General features: G+C 49.7%; 1 protein-coding gene across 3 annotated transcripts; it reads right to left on the bottom strand.

The window, feature by feature from the left end:
- Positions 1 to 4795: 4795 nt before the first annotated feature.
- Positions 4796 to 22009, bottom strand: LOC124523655 (cytochrome P450 4F3-like). 3 transcript variants are annotated; one of them, XM_047095473.1, is made up of 13 exons: positions 21868 to 22009; positions 21234 to 21450; positions 16464 to 16608; positions 14798 to 14851; positions 14576 to 14703; positions 13024 to 13145; positions 12051 to 12321; positions 11653 to 11719; positions 11335 to 11464; positions 5955 to 6088; positions 5794 to 5858; positions 5526 to 5608; positions 4796 to 5130 (listed from the first exon to the last, which is right to left on the bottom strand). In XM_047095473.1, the coding sequence occupies exons 2-13, from the start codon at positions 21429 to 21431 to the stop codon at positions 4953 to 4955; spliced, it is 1575 nt and encodes a 524-aa protein (XP_046951429.1). In that variant the 5' UTR covers positions 21432 to 21450; positions 21868 to 22009; the 3' UTR covers positions 4796 to 4952. The 3 variants fall into 3 exon arrangements, with proteins under 3 accessions (XP_046951429.1, XP_046951427.1, XP_046951428.1); XM_047095471.1 differs by lacking the exon at positions 4796 to 5130 and having other exon boundaries at positions 5456 to 5608; positions 5955 to 6045; positions 21868 to 21985; XM_047095472.1 differs by lacking the exon at positions 4796 to 5130 and having other exon boundaries at positions 5460 to 5608; positions 12051 to 12195; positions 21868 to 21979.
- Positions 22010 to 22066: the final 57 nt, after the last annotated feature.

Raw genomic sequence — 22066 nt, 5'->3', positions numbered from 1 at the left:
GCTTCATGCCTCTCCTCCTCCCTCTCTCATGAATTCACCATCACAGTCTTAGCAGAAACTCAAAGCCTGTTTGTAGTGCAAGAGGAGACATTGAACACAAGTATAGCTCACTCTTTGGACAAGTTAGCTGCATGGTGGAGGGAAGAAATGGTTCATTAGTGGGAAAGTGGGTCAAGGGAAGGGACTTTTTTTTTTTAATTTTTTTTTCAACGTTTATTTATTTTTGGGACAGAGAGAGACAGAGCATGAACGGGGAAGGGGCAGAGAGAGAGGGAGACACAGAATTGGAAACAGGCTCCAGGCTCTGAGCCATCGAGCCCAGAGCCCGACGCGGGGCTCGAACTCACGGACCGCGAGATCGTGACCTGGCTGAAGTCGGTCGTTTAACCGACTGCGCCACCCAGGCGCCCCGGGAAGGGACTTTTTAAGACTGAGGAAACAACAACATTTTCTGTGTTCCAATGGGAATTACCTGATAGAGTTCAGGATACATGATCAATAGACAAAAATGTATACAGAAGATATTCTACCTAAAATATAGAACATAGAAATTCTATTTCTATATTCCAGGGATTAGAAAACTATGGTCCATGGACCAATCTGGCCTGTGGCCTGTTTTCGTATGGTCTATAAGCTAAGAGGTGTTTTTTATCGTTTAAGAGGACTGTACGGGGCACCTGGGTGGCTCAGTTGGTTCAACGTCCGACTTTGCTCAGGTCATGATCTCACGGTCTGTGAGTTCAAGCCCTGCATCAGGTTCTGTGCTGACAGCTCAGAGCCTGGAACCTGCTTCAGATTGCGTGTCTCCCTCTCCCTCTCTGCCCCTCCCCCAATCACACTCTGCCTCTGTCTCTGTCTCTGTCTCTCCCCCTCTCAAAAATAAGACGATTGTAAAAGCAGAAGAGGGGCAAGAGGAAGAGGATATCCTGAATGGGATGTGCAAAGCCTAAAATGTTTCCCATATGGTCCTTTGCAGAAAAAGAATGCCAAATCTGCTGGATACAAGCAATAAACAATCGGAACAATATTTCCATATACCCATTTTAAAGTATTATGCACCAGAAAAAGTGAAATCCTGAGGTATAAATCTAACAAAATGTGTTCCAGATTTCTATGAAGAAAATTTGAAAACACTTGTGGAAGAAACCCAAGAAGGCCCAAATTCATGGAGAGAGAAGCAATATTCATGGATTGAAACACTCCACCTTGTGAAGATAGTAAGGCTCTGCAAATTGATTTATAGATTTGAAGAAATCACAACCCTAATCCCAGCAGGACTTTTTCTAGAAATAGATAAGCTGATTATAAAATTTACATGAAATTGCAAAAGACTTAGAATAGCCAAAAATTTCTTGACAAGGACAATTTTAATGGAAGCTTTGCATTGGTTTGCATTTCCCTAAGGTCTAATGATGTTGTCCATCTTGTCATGCACTTATTGGACAATGAAAGAGCATTTTTTAAACACAAGATGACGTGTAAATGTAAATGCACATTTTAGATGTAAATATAATTTTTACTTGCATAACATTACATACGAATGCAAGCTGGAAGTATACGTGAGAAAATATGAAGGGATTATGTTGACTTGTTGGAATTATGGATATAAAAGTGATTTTTATTTCTTACTTTTTCTTCTTGGTGTTTTCTTCTAGGAAGACGTATTGTTTTGAGGCACCTGGGTGGCTCAGTCAATTGAGCCTTTGACTCCTTTTTTTGAGGACTAATTATATTAAGTTTACTTATTTATTTTGAGAGAGACAGAGAGAGAGTGCAAGCAGGGGAAGGGCGGGGGGTGGGGGGGACAAAGGATCTGAAGTGCGGGCTCTGTGCTATTAACACAGAGCCCAATGTGGGGCTTGAACTCATGAACCGTGAGAAGGTGGCCTGAGCTGAAGTCAGATGCTTAACCGACTGAACCACCCAGGCGCCCCAGGAGCATCTGACTCTTGATTTCACCTCAGGTCATGGTCCCAGGGTAGTGACATCAAGCTACGTGGGTTCGCTCTCCCCATCCCTCTGCCTCTCACTCCACTGGCGCTTTCTTTCAAAAAAAAACCAGATGTATCATTTTGAGAATATGAAAAAAAATTTTTGGTTTATTTATTTATTGGGTGTGCGGGGGGGAGGGCAGGCAGAGGAAGAAGGAGAGAGAATCCCAAGCAGGCTCCGCGCTGTCAGTGCAGAGCCCAACATGGGGCTCGAACCCACGATCCTTGAGATCATGACGTAAGCAGACACCAAGAGTTGGACGCTTAACCCACTTAGCCACTCAGGCACCCCAATGGGAAAAGTAATTTTAGTTAAGAACTCGGCAAGAAAAACATGTTATTTACAGCTTAGAATATACTAAATATTTATTCATTTAAAGTTGTAGTGTTCCTTTCTTATTTTGCAGTCACTAGGCCTCCTGGGCCCCCCATCTGTGGGCCCAGAAAGGTTTTGAGGCCCTGGACTCAGTAGCCCAGGGCAGGTACTCCTACAGCCTGAGAGGAGGGAGTCCCGGAGTGGCCGCTGTCCCGGGTGCTGAAGGAAGCCCTTCCACTCCCACCGCCCACCCCCCACCTTCTTTTCTCTCTTGGGACCCTCCTGACCTCCACCTCTTGAAACACGTAAGCAAAAAGAAGTCCGGATCATGCCTCTTTAGATGGAATTTTTTTTTTCTTCCTAGCTTTAAGGCCAGCTTGGCATCAAAGGCCCTTGAATTACTCAGAGGTAACAACTATGGATATTCAAAACTAACTGTATCTTCCTTTTTTTCTTTTTCTTTTGATTTAAACATTTTTTATTTTCATCTTTATAATTTACGTCCAAATTAGTTCGCATATGATGCGACAATGATTTCAGGAGTAGATTCCTTAGTGCCCCTTACCCATTTAGCCCATCCCCCCTCCCACAACCCCTCCAGTAACCCTCAGTTTGTTCTCCCTATTTAAGAGGCTCTTCTGTTTTGTCCCCTCCCTGTTTTTATATTATTTTTGTTTCCCCTCCCTTATGTTCACCTGTTTTGTCTCTTAAAGTCCTCCTATGAGTGAAGTCATATGATATTTGTCTTTCTCCGACTGATTAATTTCACTTAGCATAATACCCTCCAGTTCCATCCACGTAGTTGCAAATGGCAAGATTTCATTCTTTTGGATGGCTGAGTAATACTCCATTGTGGGTGTGTGGGTGTGTATGTATATTTGGGAGAGACAGATACAGTGCAAGTGGGGACGCGCAGAGAGACAGAGAGAGGGAGAGAGAGAGAGAGAGAGAGAGAGAGAGAGAGAATCCCAAGCAGGCTCCACGCTGCCAGCACAGAGCCCCATGCAGCCCTCAAACCCACGAAACTGTGAGACCACGACCTGAGCCAAAACCAAGAGTCGGACGCCTAACCAACTGAGCCACCCAGATGCCCCCTTTTCCAATTTCTTAAATGCATACATGACCTGAAAAGACAGTAAAGAATTACAAAGATGTCACTCAAGGGGCACCTGGGTGGCTCAGTCAGTTGGGCGTCTGACTTCGGCTCAGGTCATGATCTCACAGCTCGTGAGTTCAAGCCCTGCATTGGGCTCTGCTGACAGCTCAGAGCCTGGAGCCTGCTTCCGATTCTGTCTCTCTGTTTCTCTGCCCGTCCCCCGCTTGTGCTCTGTCTCTCTCTGTCTCTCAACAATGAATAAATGTGGGGAAAATATTATAACAAAGATGCCACTCAAATGAAAAAAGAAGCCTGGGGGCTCCTGGGTGGCTCAGTCAGTTGAGCATCTGACTTCGGCTCAGGTCATGATCTCACAGTCTGTGAGTTCGAGCCCCGCATCAGGCTCTGTGCTGACAGCTCAGAGCCTGGAGCCTGTTTCAGATGCTGTGTCTCCCCCTCTGTCTGACCCTCCCCCCCTCATGCTCTGTCTCTCTCTCTCTCAGTCAAAAATAAATAAACATTAAAAAAAAGAAAAGAAAAAAGAAACCTGGAGTTAAAGGAGCATGAATTATACTTTTGCGCTGGAGCGAGTCAGGGAAGTGTGAAGCTGTTTTGAGGGCCTCACGGCCAGGGGAGAAAAATCAAAGCCTAGAGTGACATGGGAAAGATAAGTTGTAAGAAGATCCTCCTTACATAGGTGGAAGCCTCCAGGAGCTACACTGCTCAGGGGGAGAAGACATCGGCAGAGGGGACTGCAAGTGTGACCTCTGCTGGAATTTAAACTGCCTTAGTGATCTTGGCACCACAAGCCTTGAACTCCATTGAACGTCATCCTTCAACACCAAGGCTCAAAGAATGCCTCCTAGAGAAAGCTACCTTCTCCAAGTTCTACACATGTTATTTCAAATATGATAACGGATACTCAAGCAAAGATAAACAGGCACACGAGACCACTAACCCTACCAGTGAAAACTAGCAAAACAACAGACCACATGATGGATACAATGATTGCCATGATCAGACACACAGGAGAAAGCATCTATGTTTGTTTCAGTAAACATGGTGACCATGGAAACATAGTGACGGATTCTGGGGTAAGAAACGTTTGGGTATCTTAGATAAGAACAGAGGTCAGAGTGGCCAGAGAGTAGTGCCACTATGGGTTCTCCACTGTGACCCAGAGCTTCAAACATGCCCCTCAGTCAGTCTTTAACGGTGGTCCCTCTCCTACTCAAACCCCTCCCATGGGTTCCTATTGCTTACAGGATAAAAGCCCTTATTGGGCTCTGGGAGAATCCGCAATCAGAATGGGGGGGGGCGTGGTCAGCTGGAAAGGCTGCCAGGGTCCTGGGCTCACACACCAGTCTCCCCTCCACCCCACCCCACCCCTCGCCCTCGCCCTCCCACTGCGTTCCCGCAGATCCCGAGCGCCCCCTGCTGGCTGTCAGTGGCGCCCAGGCAGAAGAGACCACACAGGTCTAGTGCTGGGAATCCGGCAGGGGGCGTGTGTAGGATCGGGGTGGATCCCAAGCCAGGAGGAGCTGGCGGGTCACTGGGGGCCCGCACTCAGCGGCTCCACCCGCAGCCAAAGCCCGCCCTCGGCGCGCAGGATGAGCTCAGGCTTCCTGCGCGGCTCCTCCTTGTCGGGCAGGACCCGAAAGCGCAGCAGCGTGAGCGCCAGGACCACCTTTATCTCGGTCAGGGCGAACGTCTGCCCCAAGCAGTTCCTGCGGGCGGCAGTGGGCACTCACTTGCCAGGGACCCCAGAAGGTCCCGTCGCGCCCTGAACCTGGCCCGGGACCATCAGCCCCGCCCGCAGGGATACCGGAGGGGACTAACTAACGGTGCCCGGGACCCCCATACGGGGGTCTCTGAGCTTGGCTCAGATCCCAGCCCTGAGCTCCCAGACAGAGGGAAGGGGCTCTGAGCACACCCAGGAGCCCTCCTTGGACCCAGCCACCCCCCACTGCCCAGGCCTTTACCCCCAACCCCTGGAGGAGGGGAGAGAAGGAGAACCATCCTCACCACGCCCTTTCCCGCCCCCACAGCCACGTCTGGGATCTCAGGCCCAGGTCCCTGCCCTCACCACCTCATCCCCACCTCAGATGCCCGCTGCGCTCACCTGGGTCCCGCGGAGAAGGGAATAAAAGCCAGGGAAGACCTTTCCTTGATGTTTTGTGGGTCAAAGCGGAAAGGATTGTATACCTGGGGGCGGAGAGAGGCGGGACTGTTGGATGGGGTTTCCCAGGACAGCCGGCTTTGGAGACACAGGTGTGCGTTTCATGGAGGGAGTGACTTGCCAGGTCAGAACCCTGAGCCCTCCCTTAGGCCCCGCTAGGGAAGTGGCCAAGCATGAGGGTGGGTGGAGGGGAGGGAGGGGGAGGCAGCACCTCAGGGTCTGGCCACACGGATGGATTGTGGTGGGTCCCGAAAATACTAACGAGGCAGATAACACCTGTGGGAGGGGAGGGGCCCGTCAGGAAGGGTTTCACCCTGCCTGATGGGCCCCTCTTCCTGCCCACGAGGCTCCTCCCCCTGGTGTTGTGGGCACCTTTGGGGATGACCCGGCCATCTGGGAGCACGACGTCCTGGGTACAGCAGCGGGAGACGACTGTGACCGGGGGGTGCAACCGCAGACTCTCCTTGATGCACATGGTCAGGAAAGGCAACAGGGCCATGTCGTCCCTAAGGAAGCCCCCCAACGATTAGCCAGGGATCGAATCAGACTCCCGCAGACCTCCAGCTGCTCCCCGGATTCTGTGTCTCCCTCTCTCTCTCTGCCCCTCCCTGTTCTCTCTCTCTCTCTCAAAAATAAATATTAAAAAAAATTAAGTATTTCTGAACAAAGCCCAACATTCACACAGTACCTTTAAAAGTTAGAAAGTCTAAAGTTATACAATTTCTTTAAAAAGGAAAAAAAAATCTCTTTGCTGGACTTACCAGGTTATTTGAACAAATAAAAGGCACCCTCCTAGATGGAATACCTAATATAACGGTGTGGATTCTCTCTAAGTTAATTAATGTATCCAATGCACCCAATTAAAATCTAGTTGGTATTTTTGGAGCTTGGCAATCTTATTCAGTTTGAAAAACTTAAAGTTCAAAATCTATGTCGATTTAAAAGACCAAAGAAAGAGAATCCATTCACCTGATATTAAGACCCATTACAAACGTATGGTGATAATTAAAAAATTAAATTAAATTAAATTAAAAAGCAGCAAAGCACTGTTGCAAGAATAGGAAAACAGACCCACAGAACAAGATAGAGAGCTCAGAGACAAGTACGTGAATAGGTGAAAACGTAGCATCCGGTAAAGGAGGCCCCGCCACCCCCAGACAAGGGATGGTTCAGACACAGACACAGACACCCCCACAGTCGCACCAACACACACTCCAAAAGAACTGAAACATCATGCACTCTACATATAAGATGGGGTCTTTTCTTACACGTGAAAGGTAAAGAAATAATGTTAAAGAAGATGTAATATAGAACACACCTCTGTTACCTATGAGTAGGAAAGAATTCTTAAAACCCGAAAACATAAACCAGAAGACAAAAATGAAAGCAAAGAAAGAAAGAAAGAAAAGGAAAGAAGAGAAGAGAAAAGAAAAGAAAACAGAAAAGAAAACATATGCACAGAATTAAGGATTTTTGTTTAACAAAACACTCCATTCAATGGACCAAATTAACATTCAGATGAGAGATTCACAGAAGGTGGTTGCAGTAAATATATTGATCTAGAAGAATATCTTGAATAGACAAGGAATTCCTACCAATCAACAAGAGGGATGGCAGGCGACTCAAAAGAGTAGACAAAAGACATGATCTATAAATTCATGGGAGCTCAAACTCAGAGATTTAAAACATGAAGAGATGGGGCGCCTGGGTGGCTCAGTCCGTTGAGCATATGACTTCGGTTTACATCGTGATCTCGAGGTCCATGAGTTCGAGCCCCGCGTCGGGCTCTGTGCTGAGAGCTCGGAGCCTGGAGCCTGCTTTGGATTCTGTGTCTCCCTCTCTCTCTGCCTCTCCCCCGCTTGTGCTCTCTCTCAAAACTAAATAAATAACCATTGAAAAGAAATAACTAAATAAAACATGAAGAGATGCTCCAAGTCGCCGATTACCAGAGAAATGGAAATTATATAGCAATGGGATGTTACCTCATATGTATTCGAAGTGAGAATTAACAAGGTGGGTGATGGTAAAGCCCGGCTGAGGCACCGGGGTGGGGGCACCGCACGCACTGACAGTAAAGGTATGGACAGGAGCCACCACTCTGCAAGGCATTGGCATGGTCAAGGAAAGGCGATGTGTGTTTCATGACCCAGCAAGTTGGCTCTCAGCATAGGACCTGGAGAGATTCTCAGACAGGTAGATAAAGACATGAACACCAAGAGGTTCATTGCGGTCATGAGATGGAAACCTCTTGGATATTTAGGTCCAAGGGACTAGAGAGGAACTTTCCATATGACGGTCCAAAGCAACAATCTAAATGTACATGGAACCACGGATGTCTGACAAAGTCATAGTGCTATGTTTCTGAGAAAGATAAGAACCAGCAGCAGATCTGTGATATAACACATATCTGTGAATTTTTAAATTTGTTTGAACGTTTATTTATTTTTTGAGCGAGAGAGACAGCATGAGCAAGGGAATGGGCAGAGAGGGAGAGGGAGACAGAGAATCCGAAGCAGACTCTAGGCTCTGAGCTGTCAGCACAGAGTCCAAAGTGGGGCTCAAATTCATGAATCACGAGATCATGACCTGAGCCAAAATCAAGAGTCGGACGTCCAACCAACTGAGCCACCCAGGTGTCCCATAAACAAAATATTTTTAATAAATAAATCCATTACAAGAAAACAAACAAGTTTTCCAGTTTAGCATTAGAATGGGAAGGGCCTTTGCAAGCATTTAAAAAAAAAACAGAAGCTATAAAAAAAAGTTAATAAACGTGACTCCAAATAAATGAACAAAAACTAAAATAAAGTCAAAAGTCAATCCAGGAAAGAATTTTTGCATAACAGAAAACGAACTAATTTTCTTTATATGTAAAGAGTCCTCACAAATCCATTTTAAAGTGAAAAACAGAAAAAACTCAAAGTAAAAAGGGCAAATTATGCAAATTGAAGCTTCACAGAAAAAGAAATATGCATGGTTCATAAACATGTGAAAATCGTGCTCAGTTTTACCCATTCTTTAAGTGATATTCATTAGGACAATGAAGTATTATATTCACCTACCAGATTGGCAAGAGTTTTAGAATTTCATTATACACACTGTCAGCAAAGATGCGAGAAAATTGTCACTCTCAAAATCTGTCTAGAGGAGTGGATTTGTCAAGAGTGATTACATTGTGAAAACTCAAATGGTCTTTGATTCAGTAATTCCACACCCAGAAATTTGTTCTGGAGAGACATCCTCACATGGGAGCAAAAATCAGTGTGTACATGGATGTTTGGTACATCATGTTTATTACAGCATAAGGCTCCAAACTATACAAATGCCCTCGGCAGGGGAATGTTTACATAATTATGGTACATCCATCTGATGGAATACTACACAGTTATCAAAAGGAGGAAATACAGATCACTGGTCCTATCAAACACTGCGGGGTAAATCGGTACAGAGGTGCTGAAAGGCAATTCAGCAATATCTGTCATAAATGCAAATCATCACATAAACGTCCCCAACAGAGGGGTGAGCTAATAAAGTGTGCGATTTACAATTAGAGAGGAGTCGAAAACAACTGTTGAGAGAAAAGAGAAAAGAACAAGTAACCAAATGTGTGTGTGTGTTTCTATTAAAACCATTATAACTATAGAAATACATAGCTACAAGGCCTTCTGAAAAGTCTGAAAGGACATATGACAAATTGATGTCCCTGGAGACCCCTCAGGAGACAGGGGATGGATTAGGCTTGGGGGGACAGCAACAAAGGTGGACCTAACCTTCTCCGTAGTGTTGCATTTTCTGCAAGGAAAAGAAAAAAAAAGGACTTCTTCCCATTATGGATTTTGTAATTCAAAATTAATTTCCCGAAACGTACGTCTGGAGGGGAAAGGAAAAGATCTTGACGTTATATTGTCAGTGTGCATGCCTGAATGCTCTGTGTTTTCTCTCAGCTGTGGAGAGAAAAGACTATGCGCAAAATGAGAGAGACTGTGGGCACATAGGTGTGGGCAGAGATGATCATTGGAAGCACACCAGAGATCATCAAAAGTGGGGATGGGATTGGGCTGCTGGATAAGGCAGAGGCTTGTGTGAGGTAAGGAAAGTATTTAACCCTGTGCTCATTTTGCAATATATACGTACATCAAACCCTCGTGGTGTATACCTTGTGTTGTATACACAGTATTTATGTCAACTATATCTCAATAGAACCGAGATTGAAACAAGACAAAGGCTTATTATGTCCACCGTAAAGCATTTCGCACCATTTGAAGTGTTACCAAGTGCACTAAGCGTTTGAAGTTGAGAGACACACACAAACACTTCTCCACTTCACACAACTGCTGTACTGAGCCCAGCCTTGAAGTTGAAGGCACTACCTTGAAGTCCTTGAAGTTGAAGGACTGAAGTGTTCAGTCCAACTTCTCTTCCCCATTCTTCGGCCCTTGACCCCAAATCTCCGTGGGACCACCAGGCTCCACCTCATCTCCTCCAGTTTGCAGATATGTTTAATTTGAATATCTGACTTGTCTCTCCCCTGCTCAAACATCTCCCATGGCTCCCCACTGCCTTTCTTTATTAGTCACGTATCTCCCTTCAAGAAAGAACGTGATGTCCAGCTCCAAGGAGTGCAGTCGGCTGACAGCCTCCAGTTAGAGGGTCTCTGGGCTCTGCAGCAGCATTCAAGCCAAGGCCACACTCTCTTGGGCAGGTCCCAGCCACTGAGAGAGCATGGTGGGCCCCTACTTTCTGATCACTTCTGCCCAATGTGAGACTCCCTCCCTGAGAGCAGTATCCCTGCACACTTTTATCTTTTATCCAATATTGGCTTCCCAGAGGACTTGAACTGACACCTTTGGAAAATCTTCACGTGGTTTCCAAACCAGACCAAGAAGGGCTTCCATTACCAACTACCAGCTCCAGCCTCACTGGGAGCCTCTCAGATGCTTCACACTGTAAATTCCACAAGGATCCAGCCACGTTTACTTCCTCCCAAACACGCCAGGCCCACCGCTGCATAATTCCATCAGGGCCTTTGCACAAGCTGTCCGCAATGCCTGGAGCACTACCCACTACCCAGTCCCAGAGGGCTGAATTCATATTTGCTTCTTTGCTACCCAGCCTCACCCCCTTCTTTCCTCCACGATCCAGCCTTGACCAAGTAGGACTTGAATGGCAATGGACATGGAGTTGAGAAGGGCCGGCAGTGCAGACGTGTTTACTGAACCAAGCAATGAGTAACGTTTTTACACTCAAGGACCACTTGTGAATCCCTGGAATAGATAGTAGGTGGGAATTAGATATAAGAGCAAAAATTAAGAGCAGGGGTCTTTAGGGGAAATGTGCAACTTCAGGCAGAAAAGCAAGGGAGAGAAGTTCATTTACTCAACACACGCTGGATGGCATCTGTTCTACACACATTGTCACGGTTCTCCAAGCAGCCCTTGGAGGAGACATTCCCTGACCTGTCCCGCCCCCATTTCCAGAGGGGAAAAGTGGTACTCAGAAAAGGGAATTGGTTTTATTCAAGTCACATAGCAAGCAAGCAGGGCAATAAATGTGGACACTCCAATCTTTCTGTTGCATAAGCCTGCTTTCCCCTGCTCTCCAGGCTGGGTACCATACCCTTGCCTCTGGGTGCTGCTCCTAGTCTCTCTAAGCAACAATGACACAATCAACAAAAAGTTCTTTCCCCTTCCCCAGCAGGGGAGCAGAGCCAATGAGAGGGGTTCCAGAACAGGACATGAGGACCTGCACTCACCATTCAATCTCTTTAGGCTCACGGTCCCTCAGGAGCTCTTGCACCTCCTGCCGACAGCGCTCCTGATACTCTGGGTGCTTCGCGAGGTTGTACAGGACCCAGGAGAGACCACTGGCCGTGGTGTCATGGCCTGAGAGGCAGCCAGACAGGCTTGGGTCTCTGGGCTTGTTCAGCACCAGAGGCGGACAGCGCCCTTCGTTAGGGCCCTCAGGGAGGATGGGGAAGATGGGGTGGGATGGGGTGGTCCAGGACCCACCTACCAAGTCCCCGGGATTGGACAGACTCCTACCCCCTGCACTCCCACACTGGGATGCTTACCCCCAAACATGAAGGTGTCAGCTTCAGCTCGGATATCCTCATGGGACAGTTCCTTCCCATCTTCATCCTGCAGAAATGGCACGACCTCCTGAATCACACCGGCTCGGAGGGCACCTGAGTCTCGCCTGAAACAGTCCCTCAGGCTCCATCACCAAAGCAGGATTGGTCCCTCATCATCTCTAGAGCCCTATCCCACAGGTCTCCCTGTCTCCAGCTTTCTTCTCCCAAGCAGCCTTCTACAAAGTCACGTCTAAAACATATCCCTGACCTGTCTCTCCCTTCCTCAAGCACCTGCCATGGCTCCTCAGTACCCCCTGGGTAAAGTCCAAGTTCTCCCGTCTGACATTTGGAGTCAAGGTCCATTCTAACTCTTGAATTCTGATCCCAGGGAAGCCCACCTTGGCCAGCAGGAGCACATCAATGAAGTCCAAAGTCTTGGCCTTAGCCTTGGCCTTGAGGAAGTCATGGGAGCCCTCAGTAAGGAGGGAGCAGCGCCGCTCCTGGATGATGGCATCTGTGAAGTTGTGCACCAGGTCACAAGCCCTGCGGAAGCGCCGCCCATCAGGGGTGAGGTAGTACAGCAAGTCCGGGTGCAGCAAGATCTGCCTCTGCCGTTTCACCACAAGGGCACTGAGCTCCAAGATGGCAGCAATATATTCACTGGGGCTCCTGAAGGGTCAGGCCATAGAGAACAGCTCCTTAACCCACATGAGGCCCTAGGAGTGCCTTCCAACCAGAACCTCAGAAGCATGTCCCTTCAAAACAGAGTATCCTCCAGGCATGCTTCTCTCTCCACCTGGATCTCTGTCAATGGAATCATGGCCCAGACCCTGGGAAGACCTTGGGTATCACACTCATCTCTCTTCTGCCCTACACAGTATCTGCCCCTGCCCATTCTACTTAATTTCCCCCAAATCTGCCCCATTTTTGCCACCACATTCAAGCTGCCTCCTCCTCAGATTCTGTGTTCATGTGACAGGTGGTCCTCTCTAGAGTCCGATGTCCAAGAACAGCTTTGACCATGGCCTTCTGCTCAAACTCCTCCCACATTCCATCCCTGGAAACCTCAGGATAAAGCTCAGAGCCTGTTGCTTCACTTTTGAATATCCTTAAGATTAGCCCCCCCTGCCAACCCTCCAATCTCATTCCCAAGTGGCACATGCTTTATTCATCCTAGTCCTGTTTGCCTTTATCAAGCATTTTTGCTTACCTGAAACCTTACCTTTCTCTTTCCCTTCCTTGTCCTTCTTTGTCTCACTCTGATCCAACTCCTCCAGGAAGTCCCATCTGATCGCCCTGGCCAGCCCTCCCTTCTCCATCTACTCCCTTGGGTCTACGGTTCATGTTCCCAGGTCCTCAGCAAGCACTCACTCCTGGCAATTGCTGTCAAAACTGAAGACACATTTCTGCAGACTGTCCAGGGTCATGAGGCTGATGTGCTCAAACATGTCCAATCGGGTGCTGCCCTCTGAGACTAGGCGCTTCCACTTGGCCTGGGCAGGCAAAGGGGCAAATCTGGGGCAGGGACCTACCTCCCCTGAGCTCCCCCTCAGTCCCAATCACCAGGATGGACTCCCCAAAATCCAGGCTCCTGGTCCTCCACCCCAGGCACCCATCTCCAGGGAGGACAAGGCTTGGATGGGAATAGAAACTCTTACTATTAAGACACAATGGCTGGGGGTCAGGAGACCTGAGTTCAAATCCTGGCTCTGCTTCCTACACCCCTGTGTGCCCTTGGTCAACTCACTGCTGCCCCCTGGACTCCACCTGTCAAAGCTTCAGTAACAGTTAAGATGACTTGCTCTGTTGTCAGACAAACCAGGTTGGAAACCCAACTCCATTTATTAGCTCACATGCTAGCTCCCTAACCTCTCTGAGCCTCAGCTTCATCACCTGTAATGAGACAATAATCATCATCTCTACCTTATATGGTTGTGGAAATTAAATAAGACAACGTGTGCAATAGAACTGGTGCATGAGGGGCAGTGGGGAGGCTCAGTCGGTTACGTGTCCAACTTGGGTTCAGGTCATGATCTCATGGTTCCTGATATAACCAAGAGCTAAGTAACCATTAGCTATCACCCTCATCTTCGTCATTATCATAGAGGTAGGCGACTGCTGCAAAAGTGTCTCCATTTCTTCATCCCTCCCTCTACCTTCACCCTTTGCAATGAGGTTTGGCAGATCTTCCATTAGGAGGTAAAACCTCTTTCTCCAGCTCTTGAATTGGAGCTGGATATGGGACTTGCTTCCGCCAACAGAAGAAGGTGGAGGTCCTGGTTGCCTGTACTGAAACTAGGCTTCAAGAGGTACTGCATGTTTCTGCTTGTTCTCTTGGAGCCCAGGGTCTACCATGCGATCAAGCCTAGGCTAGCCTACTGGAAGATGAGGGACACATGCAAGAGTCTGGTTGTCCCACCAAGGCCATCCTAGACTAGCCAACCATCAGCCAAGCCCCAAATGTGTGGCAGAGCTGAGCCTGGAAAAGCAGAGCTGTCTCCCAAACCCAGCCACGGCCACAGACACGTGAGTGATTCCAGCCAAAATAAGAACTATTCTCCGGACTCATCATCTTGCGAGCAATAAAACACAAATTCCTTCAACCTCATGAGTTTTAAGGTGCAGTTCAGTGAACAAAGAGCTACCATACAATCTTCATCATTAGTGTCTCAAGTTTCACAGAGTTTCAGTGAGGCAGATTAGAAGCTAACACCTTCCGAGCACCTACAATGTGCCAGGACCATGATTCCATTACATCATCTGGACCACCCTTTAAGAAGGGCTTATAATCCTCATTTGACAGATGGGGAAACTGATGCTTGGAGAAGAAATAGAATGGCCCGGAAGTCATCTAGCAAAGCCAGGACTCCAGGCCACTCCCCTTTTCCCAAGGCTCCAGCCAGGTCCCTGTGTTTCAACTCACATGCATGATGTCTGCACTTTTGTTGAAAATCTTCACATAGGATTTCAAGATTTCAAAGTGGAAGGCAGGTGTCAGCAAACGACGGTGGTGGCTCCACTTGTCACCAGCAGTCAGCAGGAGCCCATCCCCTAGTGGAGGCAGCCACGAGGAGTCGGCAAGGGCAGTGCTTTCCCCTGAGACCCCAAAGTTGTCCCCGACCTCCTTCACTTAACAGTTACTCACCCAGCCAGGGCCTCAGAAAGCTGTAGAAAAACTTGTCCCTGGGCACGATGGTGGCTGGCAGGAGAGACAGATCATCAGGGGCCATAGAGAAGAGGCAGGGATGGGCTTTGGGTTGGGGGGTGGAGGATCCAAGCCAGGGGAATGCATACCCCCTCCAACCTCCATAGTGGGAATTGTATAGTGCAGAGTGGGGAGGTGAGGGGGGACAAGACCAGGCTGCAGCACAGAGCAGAGCAATGGCAGAGCCCATGGACCTATGCCTAGGTACTTAGATGCTCCCGAAAATAGGGCACAACACACCCAACATGCCTTGACATGACTCCTTGCCGGTCCGACATGTTGGAAACACCCAAGCACAAATCAGCACTCCACAAAATGCCTTTACAGGGACCTAGGACATCGCACCTGTCCCACAACCCTCTGACATCTCCTGGGACTTCTGACATGGCCCCAACACATGGCAACGTGCCCTGACACGAAACAACATGCCTAACACACACTGGCCTCATGCAGCTTCCTCTGAATGGACCCAAAGACAATCTGACATGACCTCAGTGTGTCTCATAGACAGTCCCTGGCAGGACTTAAATATGGTCCCACTAATGTCCCAGATATGGCCCAGGAGTGACCTAGCCTTTCTCAGGATTCTCTTCCATCCCATAGTTATCATTAAGTGCTTAGGCTCAGGGGCTCCTCTGTCCTTAAGAGACCAAACAATGTTGCCACCCTCAGATGCTGAGATCCCCCCACCACAAAGAGCTGCTACTGCTCCCTCGTGCCTCTAGACCAGCTCCCCACAACACTCTGTGGATCTTCCCCCACAACACTCTGGCCATCTCCCTACCCCAAATCCCCTTCCAACTAAAGATCCCTCCTACCAGAGGCAGTTAGGGCAGCCAAGAACACACAGAAATAAGAGAAAAGCTTCGGCATGCTATGTGACCTTGAGAAGTTATTAAGCCTCCTTGAGCCTCCGTTTCCTCACCCAGGAAATGCCCCCCCTAGCAGAGATGCCAGTGAATGGACATCTGTGGTATCTGCCTGTCCATCTCCTTCTGGAACCAACACCTCTCTCCTCTTCCTCCCTCAGTGCAAGTAGCTAGGGAGGGTGGCCATGCCACTCCATCCTCCGTTCCAGAGCTGCACATATGACCCTAACCCTTAGCAATCAAGTTGCCGTGACTAGAGGAAGAATTGGTCCCTGTGACCCAAGCCAGGCCAATTTAAGAGAATCCTGCAACTATTTCTGAGTCTTCAGAGAATGAGCTCACGTTTCCATGAGGGTTCAGCTTCTTAGACACATCTTTGTCAGCATGAAAGTGAAGCTGTCACTGAGGAACACAGAACTACAAGAGAAAGACAGATTCCCAATAGCACTGTCTGAAGACTGGATCCAACCACGTCTGAAGACAACATTCCTTCAGCTTTTCAGTCAATAGATTCCCTTTCTTCTCTTAGACCAACATTGCTGAATTTCCACCACTCAAAATTGAAAACGACTGGGAACCAGAGAGATCCAGGACCTGCCCAGAGTCGCCCAGCAGGTTAATGGCAGGTCTCCATCAATATTACCCACTTCCCTGCTCAACCTGGTCTGTCCAGAGGTGCGAAGAACTGGGAACAGGGACAAGGGAATACCTGGGTCGGGTGCTCCTGGGAGAGATACCTGGGGCCTGGAGCAGGGGGGCAACAAACTTGGGGTGGACGAACCGCAGAAGTGGGTAGAAGGGCCCCATCCACCACAGGTGAACATCACGGAAGCTGTGGCTCAGACTCTCCATGAACCTCAAGCCTTCTTCATTGCTCTTTACCTGGGGACAGCAGGGTGGAGGGGGTGAGGCCAGGTCAGGCAGCAGCCCCAGAAGCTTCCAACTGCCCACTGCATCCCCCCTTCTGCCTGCATTATTAGTCTACACCTCTACATCTCACCAAGTCAGTTTCCCTTTGTTGGTCTGTTTGTCTCTTTTTGTGTGTCTATCTATGTGCCTCTCCCTCTCCCTTCACTCTCACAATCTTCATCTGTTTCTTTAGGCAGGTGATAGCCAGATGATAATAGCTAGATGATGGAGAGCTACATGATGATGATAGATAGATAGAGAGATGATAGATAGATGATAGATAGATAGATAGATAGATAGATATAGATAGAGAGGTAGATAGAGATGGATAAATGATAGAGAGATAGATACATAGAGAGAGAGAGAGTAAGGGGGAGAGAGATAGAAGATAGATGACAGATAAACGGGATGATGGTTGGATGGATGCATGGACAGATGGATGGACAGACAGATAGATGGATGCATGGATGGATGGATGGATGGATGGACGCTTGGAGGACAGATGGATGGATGGACAGACGTATGGATGCATGCATGGACAGATGGATAGATGGATGCATGCATGCATGGAAGGACAGATGGATGGATGGATGGATGCATGCATGGATGCATAGATGCATGGATGGATGGACGCTTGGAGGACGGGTGGATGCATGGACAGACGTATGGATGCATGCATGCTTGGGTGGATGGATGAAGAGAGAAAGGAAAGAGATGAGAGATGGATGGGTAGATGATAGATGATATGTTTGTGTATGTTTCTTTTACATTCTCTGTATGTCCTCTCTGACTCCCTCACTTTTTCTCTGTATCTCTCTCTTTCTTCACCTCTATTTCCCTCTCCATTTCTCCCACTAAACTTGTCTGTGTCTCCTAACCTGCACACCCTCCATGGCTCCCCAGAACCCTCAGAATAAACCCCCTACCCCCCACCCAGTCTTGCAGCCCCACTGGCTCTGCTGTCCCCTCCACCTTCTCCCTGCCTCTCACCAGCATTGCTCTTTATGCACTCAACTCATGGTTGCTCAAAACCCCGGTGCTCAAAGGGCAGTGGGGTGGCTCAGGTGGTTAAGCATCTGACTCTTCATCTTGGCACAGGTCATGATCTCATGTTTCGTGAGTTCAAGAGCTGCACCAACAGTGTGGAGCCTGCTTGGGATTCTCTCTCCCACTGCCCCTCCCCCACTCATGCGTGTTCTCTCTCTCTCTCTCTCTCTCTCACTCAAAATAAATAAATAAACTTTAAGAAAAACAGGTGTTTGCTCTGTCCCCTCCAGGCCTTTGAGTGGGCTATTCCTCTCCACAGTATATACTTTCTCTTCTTTTCTTAAAAAATTCCTACCCGGGGCGCCTAGGTGGCTCAGTCGGTTGAGCATCCAACTTTGGCTCAGGTCATGATCTGGCAGTCTGTGAGTTCGAGCCCCGCGTCGGGCTCTGTGCCGACAGCTCAGAGCCTAGAGGCTGCTTCTGATTCTGTGTCTCCCTCTCTCTCTCTGCCCCTCCCCTGCTGATGCTCTGTCTCTCTCTGTCTCAGAAATAAATAAAACATTTTTAAAAAATTAAAAAAAATTCCTACCCATCAGACCAGACCCCCTTCCAACAACTCCTTCTCTAAGAAGCCTTCCAGCCTACCCAAACAGCAGATGCCTTGCTTCCCCTCTGAGTTCCTCTTACCCCTGTCTCTCCGTCAGACCCACTCTGACCACACAGGATTGAGGGTGTCTCTAGTTCTACATGCCCAAGATTGGGGTTCCCCCAAGACAATACCTAGGGCTGAGCCTCCCCAAGGACACTCCTGAAGCAGTGTCCAGAAGAAAGCAATGACCAAGGTCTCCCAAGAGTAGAAAGGACCTTGGAATCCACAGGAACCTCACAGAAGCTTGGCAGGGAGGGTATGTGGCCCTCAGATGCTGCCACAGTGCCCATGGCCACATATTCCAGATGGGTACCTGTGGCATGATGACAGAGCAGGCAATGCCACGGTGGCAAGAAATGATGGGAGCCCGAGCAGATCATAAACCCTGCGAGTAGACAGCCACCAGCTGAATTAAGACCCTCAAGCCCTGCTCTGTGGGGTGGACCTACAAGCAAGACAGGGGCCATCACCTCCACAGAAGGAGCCACGGCAAGTTCCCCTGCAACCTCTGCAGTGGTCAGTGTGTCCAGACTCTGCATAGATGGAGGGGATCTCTGTTTCTTCCTGCTCCTTCCCTTGGGGGCAGAGGGATCCCGGAAGACTCTCATGTCCCAAGGGTCCCTCCCAGGACACAGGGAGAAGACATGCTCCCTGCCCCCAGAGAGGCCGACCTTGGCTTGAGAAGTCAGATCTTTCTTCTCCTGGGAGTCGTTCCAATGTCAGGGAGGTGCCCACGGGAACAGCAGGGTGGCCTCACGTTTTGTACTGGGGCTCCTTCCCATGTCCTGTCATGTCCTGGCCAGTCCACACAGCCCCCCCACTCCCCAGATGGTGAAGGTATGCAGACTTCCAGCTCTGACAGACCCCAGGACACAGGTGTGAGCTCTGCCCATCAGTCCGGAGGGCAGCTCCCACCAAGTTCTCTTCTGCCCGCCAGCTTGCATGGTGTATCCTGTCTGTCTGTGTGTCTGTCTACCTGTCTATCTACCTCTACCTATGAACCTATGGACTATCTATGAACCTATCCCCTGAACCTATGGACTCCCCCATCAGCCGTGCCTTTTACAAATGAAGAAACCCAGGCCGCGTCCCCCAAAAGGAGAAGGAGGGGGGCTTGCCTCCCAGTGAGGCATCCTCTCCGATCCCACGGGAAGCCCCATCCTGGCCTGACAAATACTTCCAGATGCTCCAGACAGGTGAATACAAGTCATTTTCACTTTTGGGACTGTTCCCTGCTCCCTAAGAACCCTGAGGCATTTGAGGAGATTGGCCCAGAGAGGGAGAGTGACTCAGCTGAGGTCACACAGCAAGAGGGACTGGAGGAGAGAAGAGTGACCAAGACCAGCCTCCATGGCCAAGCCTTCATAGGAGGTGTAGGAACTGTAATTTTATAACATTCCTGCTACCTCCATAACTTGCTGAGAAATTGCCAACACCCAGAATATCAGGTAACATTCAGGACAAGCTTAGGGCATCCTGTTGTGTAATGAGCTGGTTTGTGGGAGGGCAGGGGTGGAGCTGGCCCCTGTCCCTTTGGCATTGGATGGCCAAGGGAGGTGTTGGTAAGTGCATCCAAACCTAGAACAAGGCCTCCACCATGACATTATCAAACAGTTATGAAGTGCCAACTGTATGTCAGCTCCTGAGCCGGGCATTATAGATATCAATCCATCCCCAGTGCCACTGTCTAGTGAGAGAGAGAAAAAGAGAGATAATAAACAAATAACTGGACAATTATTTGAGTGTGAGCAGGACCAAGTCAGAGGTCAAGGTCTAGGGGGGGAAGTCAAGGGAGGCTCGTAGAAATTACACCTGAGCTGAAAATGCAACCAGAAAAGGAGGGATCGACCCAGTGGCTACAGGAAGGGAAGCCCTTCCAGGCAAAGGAGCAGCACAAGCAAAGGGCCTGAGGTAGGAAGGGTTTGGCTCATGGAGGAGAGAAAGTAGGAGTTGGAGGGTCCAGGGTGTGCACGGGGCCAGGAGGGCAGCAGAGCCTGGCCAGGCAACACGTGGTCTGTCTCTAGAATGATGTTCAGTCTTGCAGAATGGTTTTCAGCTGAGTAGTGGTGTTAACAGAAGTGAAATTTCAGAAAAACCTCTCCAGGGTTAAAGACAGAAAGGACCACAGGGGAGACTGGGGCTGGAGAGCTCGAAGCTTATAATTCATTTGTGGTGGGAGTTGATGGCCCCCTTGGGAGTCAGAGCCCCCCCCCCGGTGAGGCAATGGCCTGGGGAGCCAGAGAAGAGGACGGGTGGGTTAGGACCCTGAAGGCTCCCCGCATGGAAAGGTGGGGTGAGGAAGAGCCAAGTGGAGACCAGGGCCGGGTGGTATGCGAGAACCCAGAAGACAAGCAAGTTCTGGGCAGCTGCGGTGGTCAGCAGGACCAGATTGCTTCCGGGGGGTGATGAGGTCGTGGTCATGTCCTGGAAACATGACAGGGGTGGGAACCAGGCAGGAGTGGGTGAAGACGGGCAGACGAGATGCCGGCACTGAGTGAAATAGGTTTGGTCACGAAGGTCAAGGCCAGGGTGATTCCTTCTGAAAGGGGAAGTGGTCAATTTTTATCCCGGTTGGGCAATGGGGCCCGTTGTTGTATCTTGGGAGTGAAAGGCAAGATCACAAAAAGGAGGCAGAAGAAAAGGACACACAGCTCACCCCTCTCCTCCAGCCCAGCAGCACCCCATGGCGGGAGAGGGGAGCAGAGGTCAGAACTGATTCCTGTGGGGAAGCCAAACCCCACAGAGGCGATGTGTTTGCCTGAGGCCAGCAAACATGGGCCAGGCAGGGAGCGGACCCTGCACGGTGGCCCCTGGCAAGATTGTGGGGACACCGGGGAACTTGGCTCTTTGCAGCCCTTCTCTGCTGTCCCAGACTCCAGCCCCACCTCAGGTCCCCATTCCCCACCCCTGGGAAAGTGCATCCACCCCGATGCCCCAGGCCCGTCCTGCCACCCACACTCACCAGTCCCAGGTGACCCCAAAACCAGCTCTGCTTTGGGGGCTGTGGGAAACACCGGAGGCGGCAGCATGTGTCATAGAAGCTGTAGCTCCAGGCCAGAACGCGGGCCAAGAGCCAGGAGGACCCCACCAGCAGCAGCAGCAGCCATGGGGAGGCTGCCACCTGCCCGAGTCCCAGCCAGGACAGGCTCAGCTGCGGCATCCTGGAGGCAGAGATTGTCCTGAGGTGAAGACAAGGGCGGAAGGTGAGCAGCACAGCTCACAGAGGGAGAGGGCCCAGATTGGGAGGGACAGGGACGGGGAGGGGCAGGGATGGTGGGTGTTAAGGACTGGGCAAACAGTGGCTCAGAGAAGGGAAGAGAATCTAGGGAATTCCAGAGGAGAGGCAGAGTGAGTGGGAGATATTGGGATGGAGGAGGGAAAAGAAGGAGAGAGAGAGAGAGAGAGAGAGAGAAGGGAGGGAGGGAGACTGATGAAGAAATACCCAAACAGAATTGGTGGGAGGTTGCCAGGAGCTCCAGTTACAAGGAAATCATCACCCCCCAGCCAGCTGGATCCCAGGAGCCACTTCTGCCTGGGGCAGTGCACCTCCCCACCCCAGACCAGAACATTCAGCTTTGCCAACCCCAGCCTGTCACCTTTTGTCTGGATGGACTTATTCCACCCAAGCGCCTCTGTCCTCCTCCTGGCATGTCTTTGTTCCTGGCCCCTGACCTCCTAACCAGGGGAGGCTGGGCTTGGCTGGGTCAGCCAATGCTGGCACACCAGTCTGCCTCCTCCCCACGTGGCAGCCGCCCAAGACCCGAAGACCGAGCCAGCTGGACACAGAGAGGAACA

The sequence above is a fragment of the Lynx rufus genome, unplaced genomic scaffold, assembly GCF_022079265.1.
Source record: "Lynx rufus isolate CCGP_SWC_20201006 ecotype Redwood Valley unplaced genomic scaffold, mLynRuf1.p SCAF_4, whole genome shotgun sequence".
In the NCBI taxonomy this organism is placed as follows: Eukaryota; Metazoa; Chordata; class Mammalia; order Carnivora; family Felidae; genus Lynx; species Lynx rufus.
The sequence above is the reverse complement of the archived record's forward strand: the minus strand, read 5'-3'. Positions and strand labels throughout refer to the sequence as shown.

Excerpts from the sequence above, each read along its gene's own strand:
- LOC124523655 (XM_047095473.1), bottom strand. The coding sequence starts at position 21,431 with ATGCCGCAGCTGAGCCTGTCCTGGCTGGGACTCGGGCAGGTGGCAGCC. Across the intron at positions 16,609-21,233 it reads TTTGGGGTCACCTGGGACTG|GTAAAGAGCAATGAAGAAGG; the intron begins GTGAGTGTGGGT and ends TGCTGTCCCCAG. Across the intron at positions 12,322-13,023 it reads TTTGACAGCAATTGCCAGGA|GAGCCCCAGTGAATATATTG; the intron begins GTGAGTGCTTGC and ends CTGACCCTTCAG.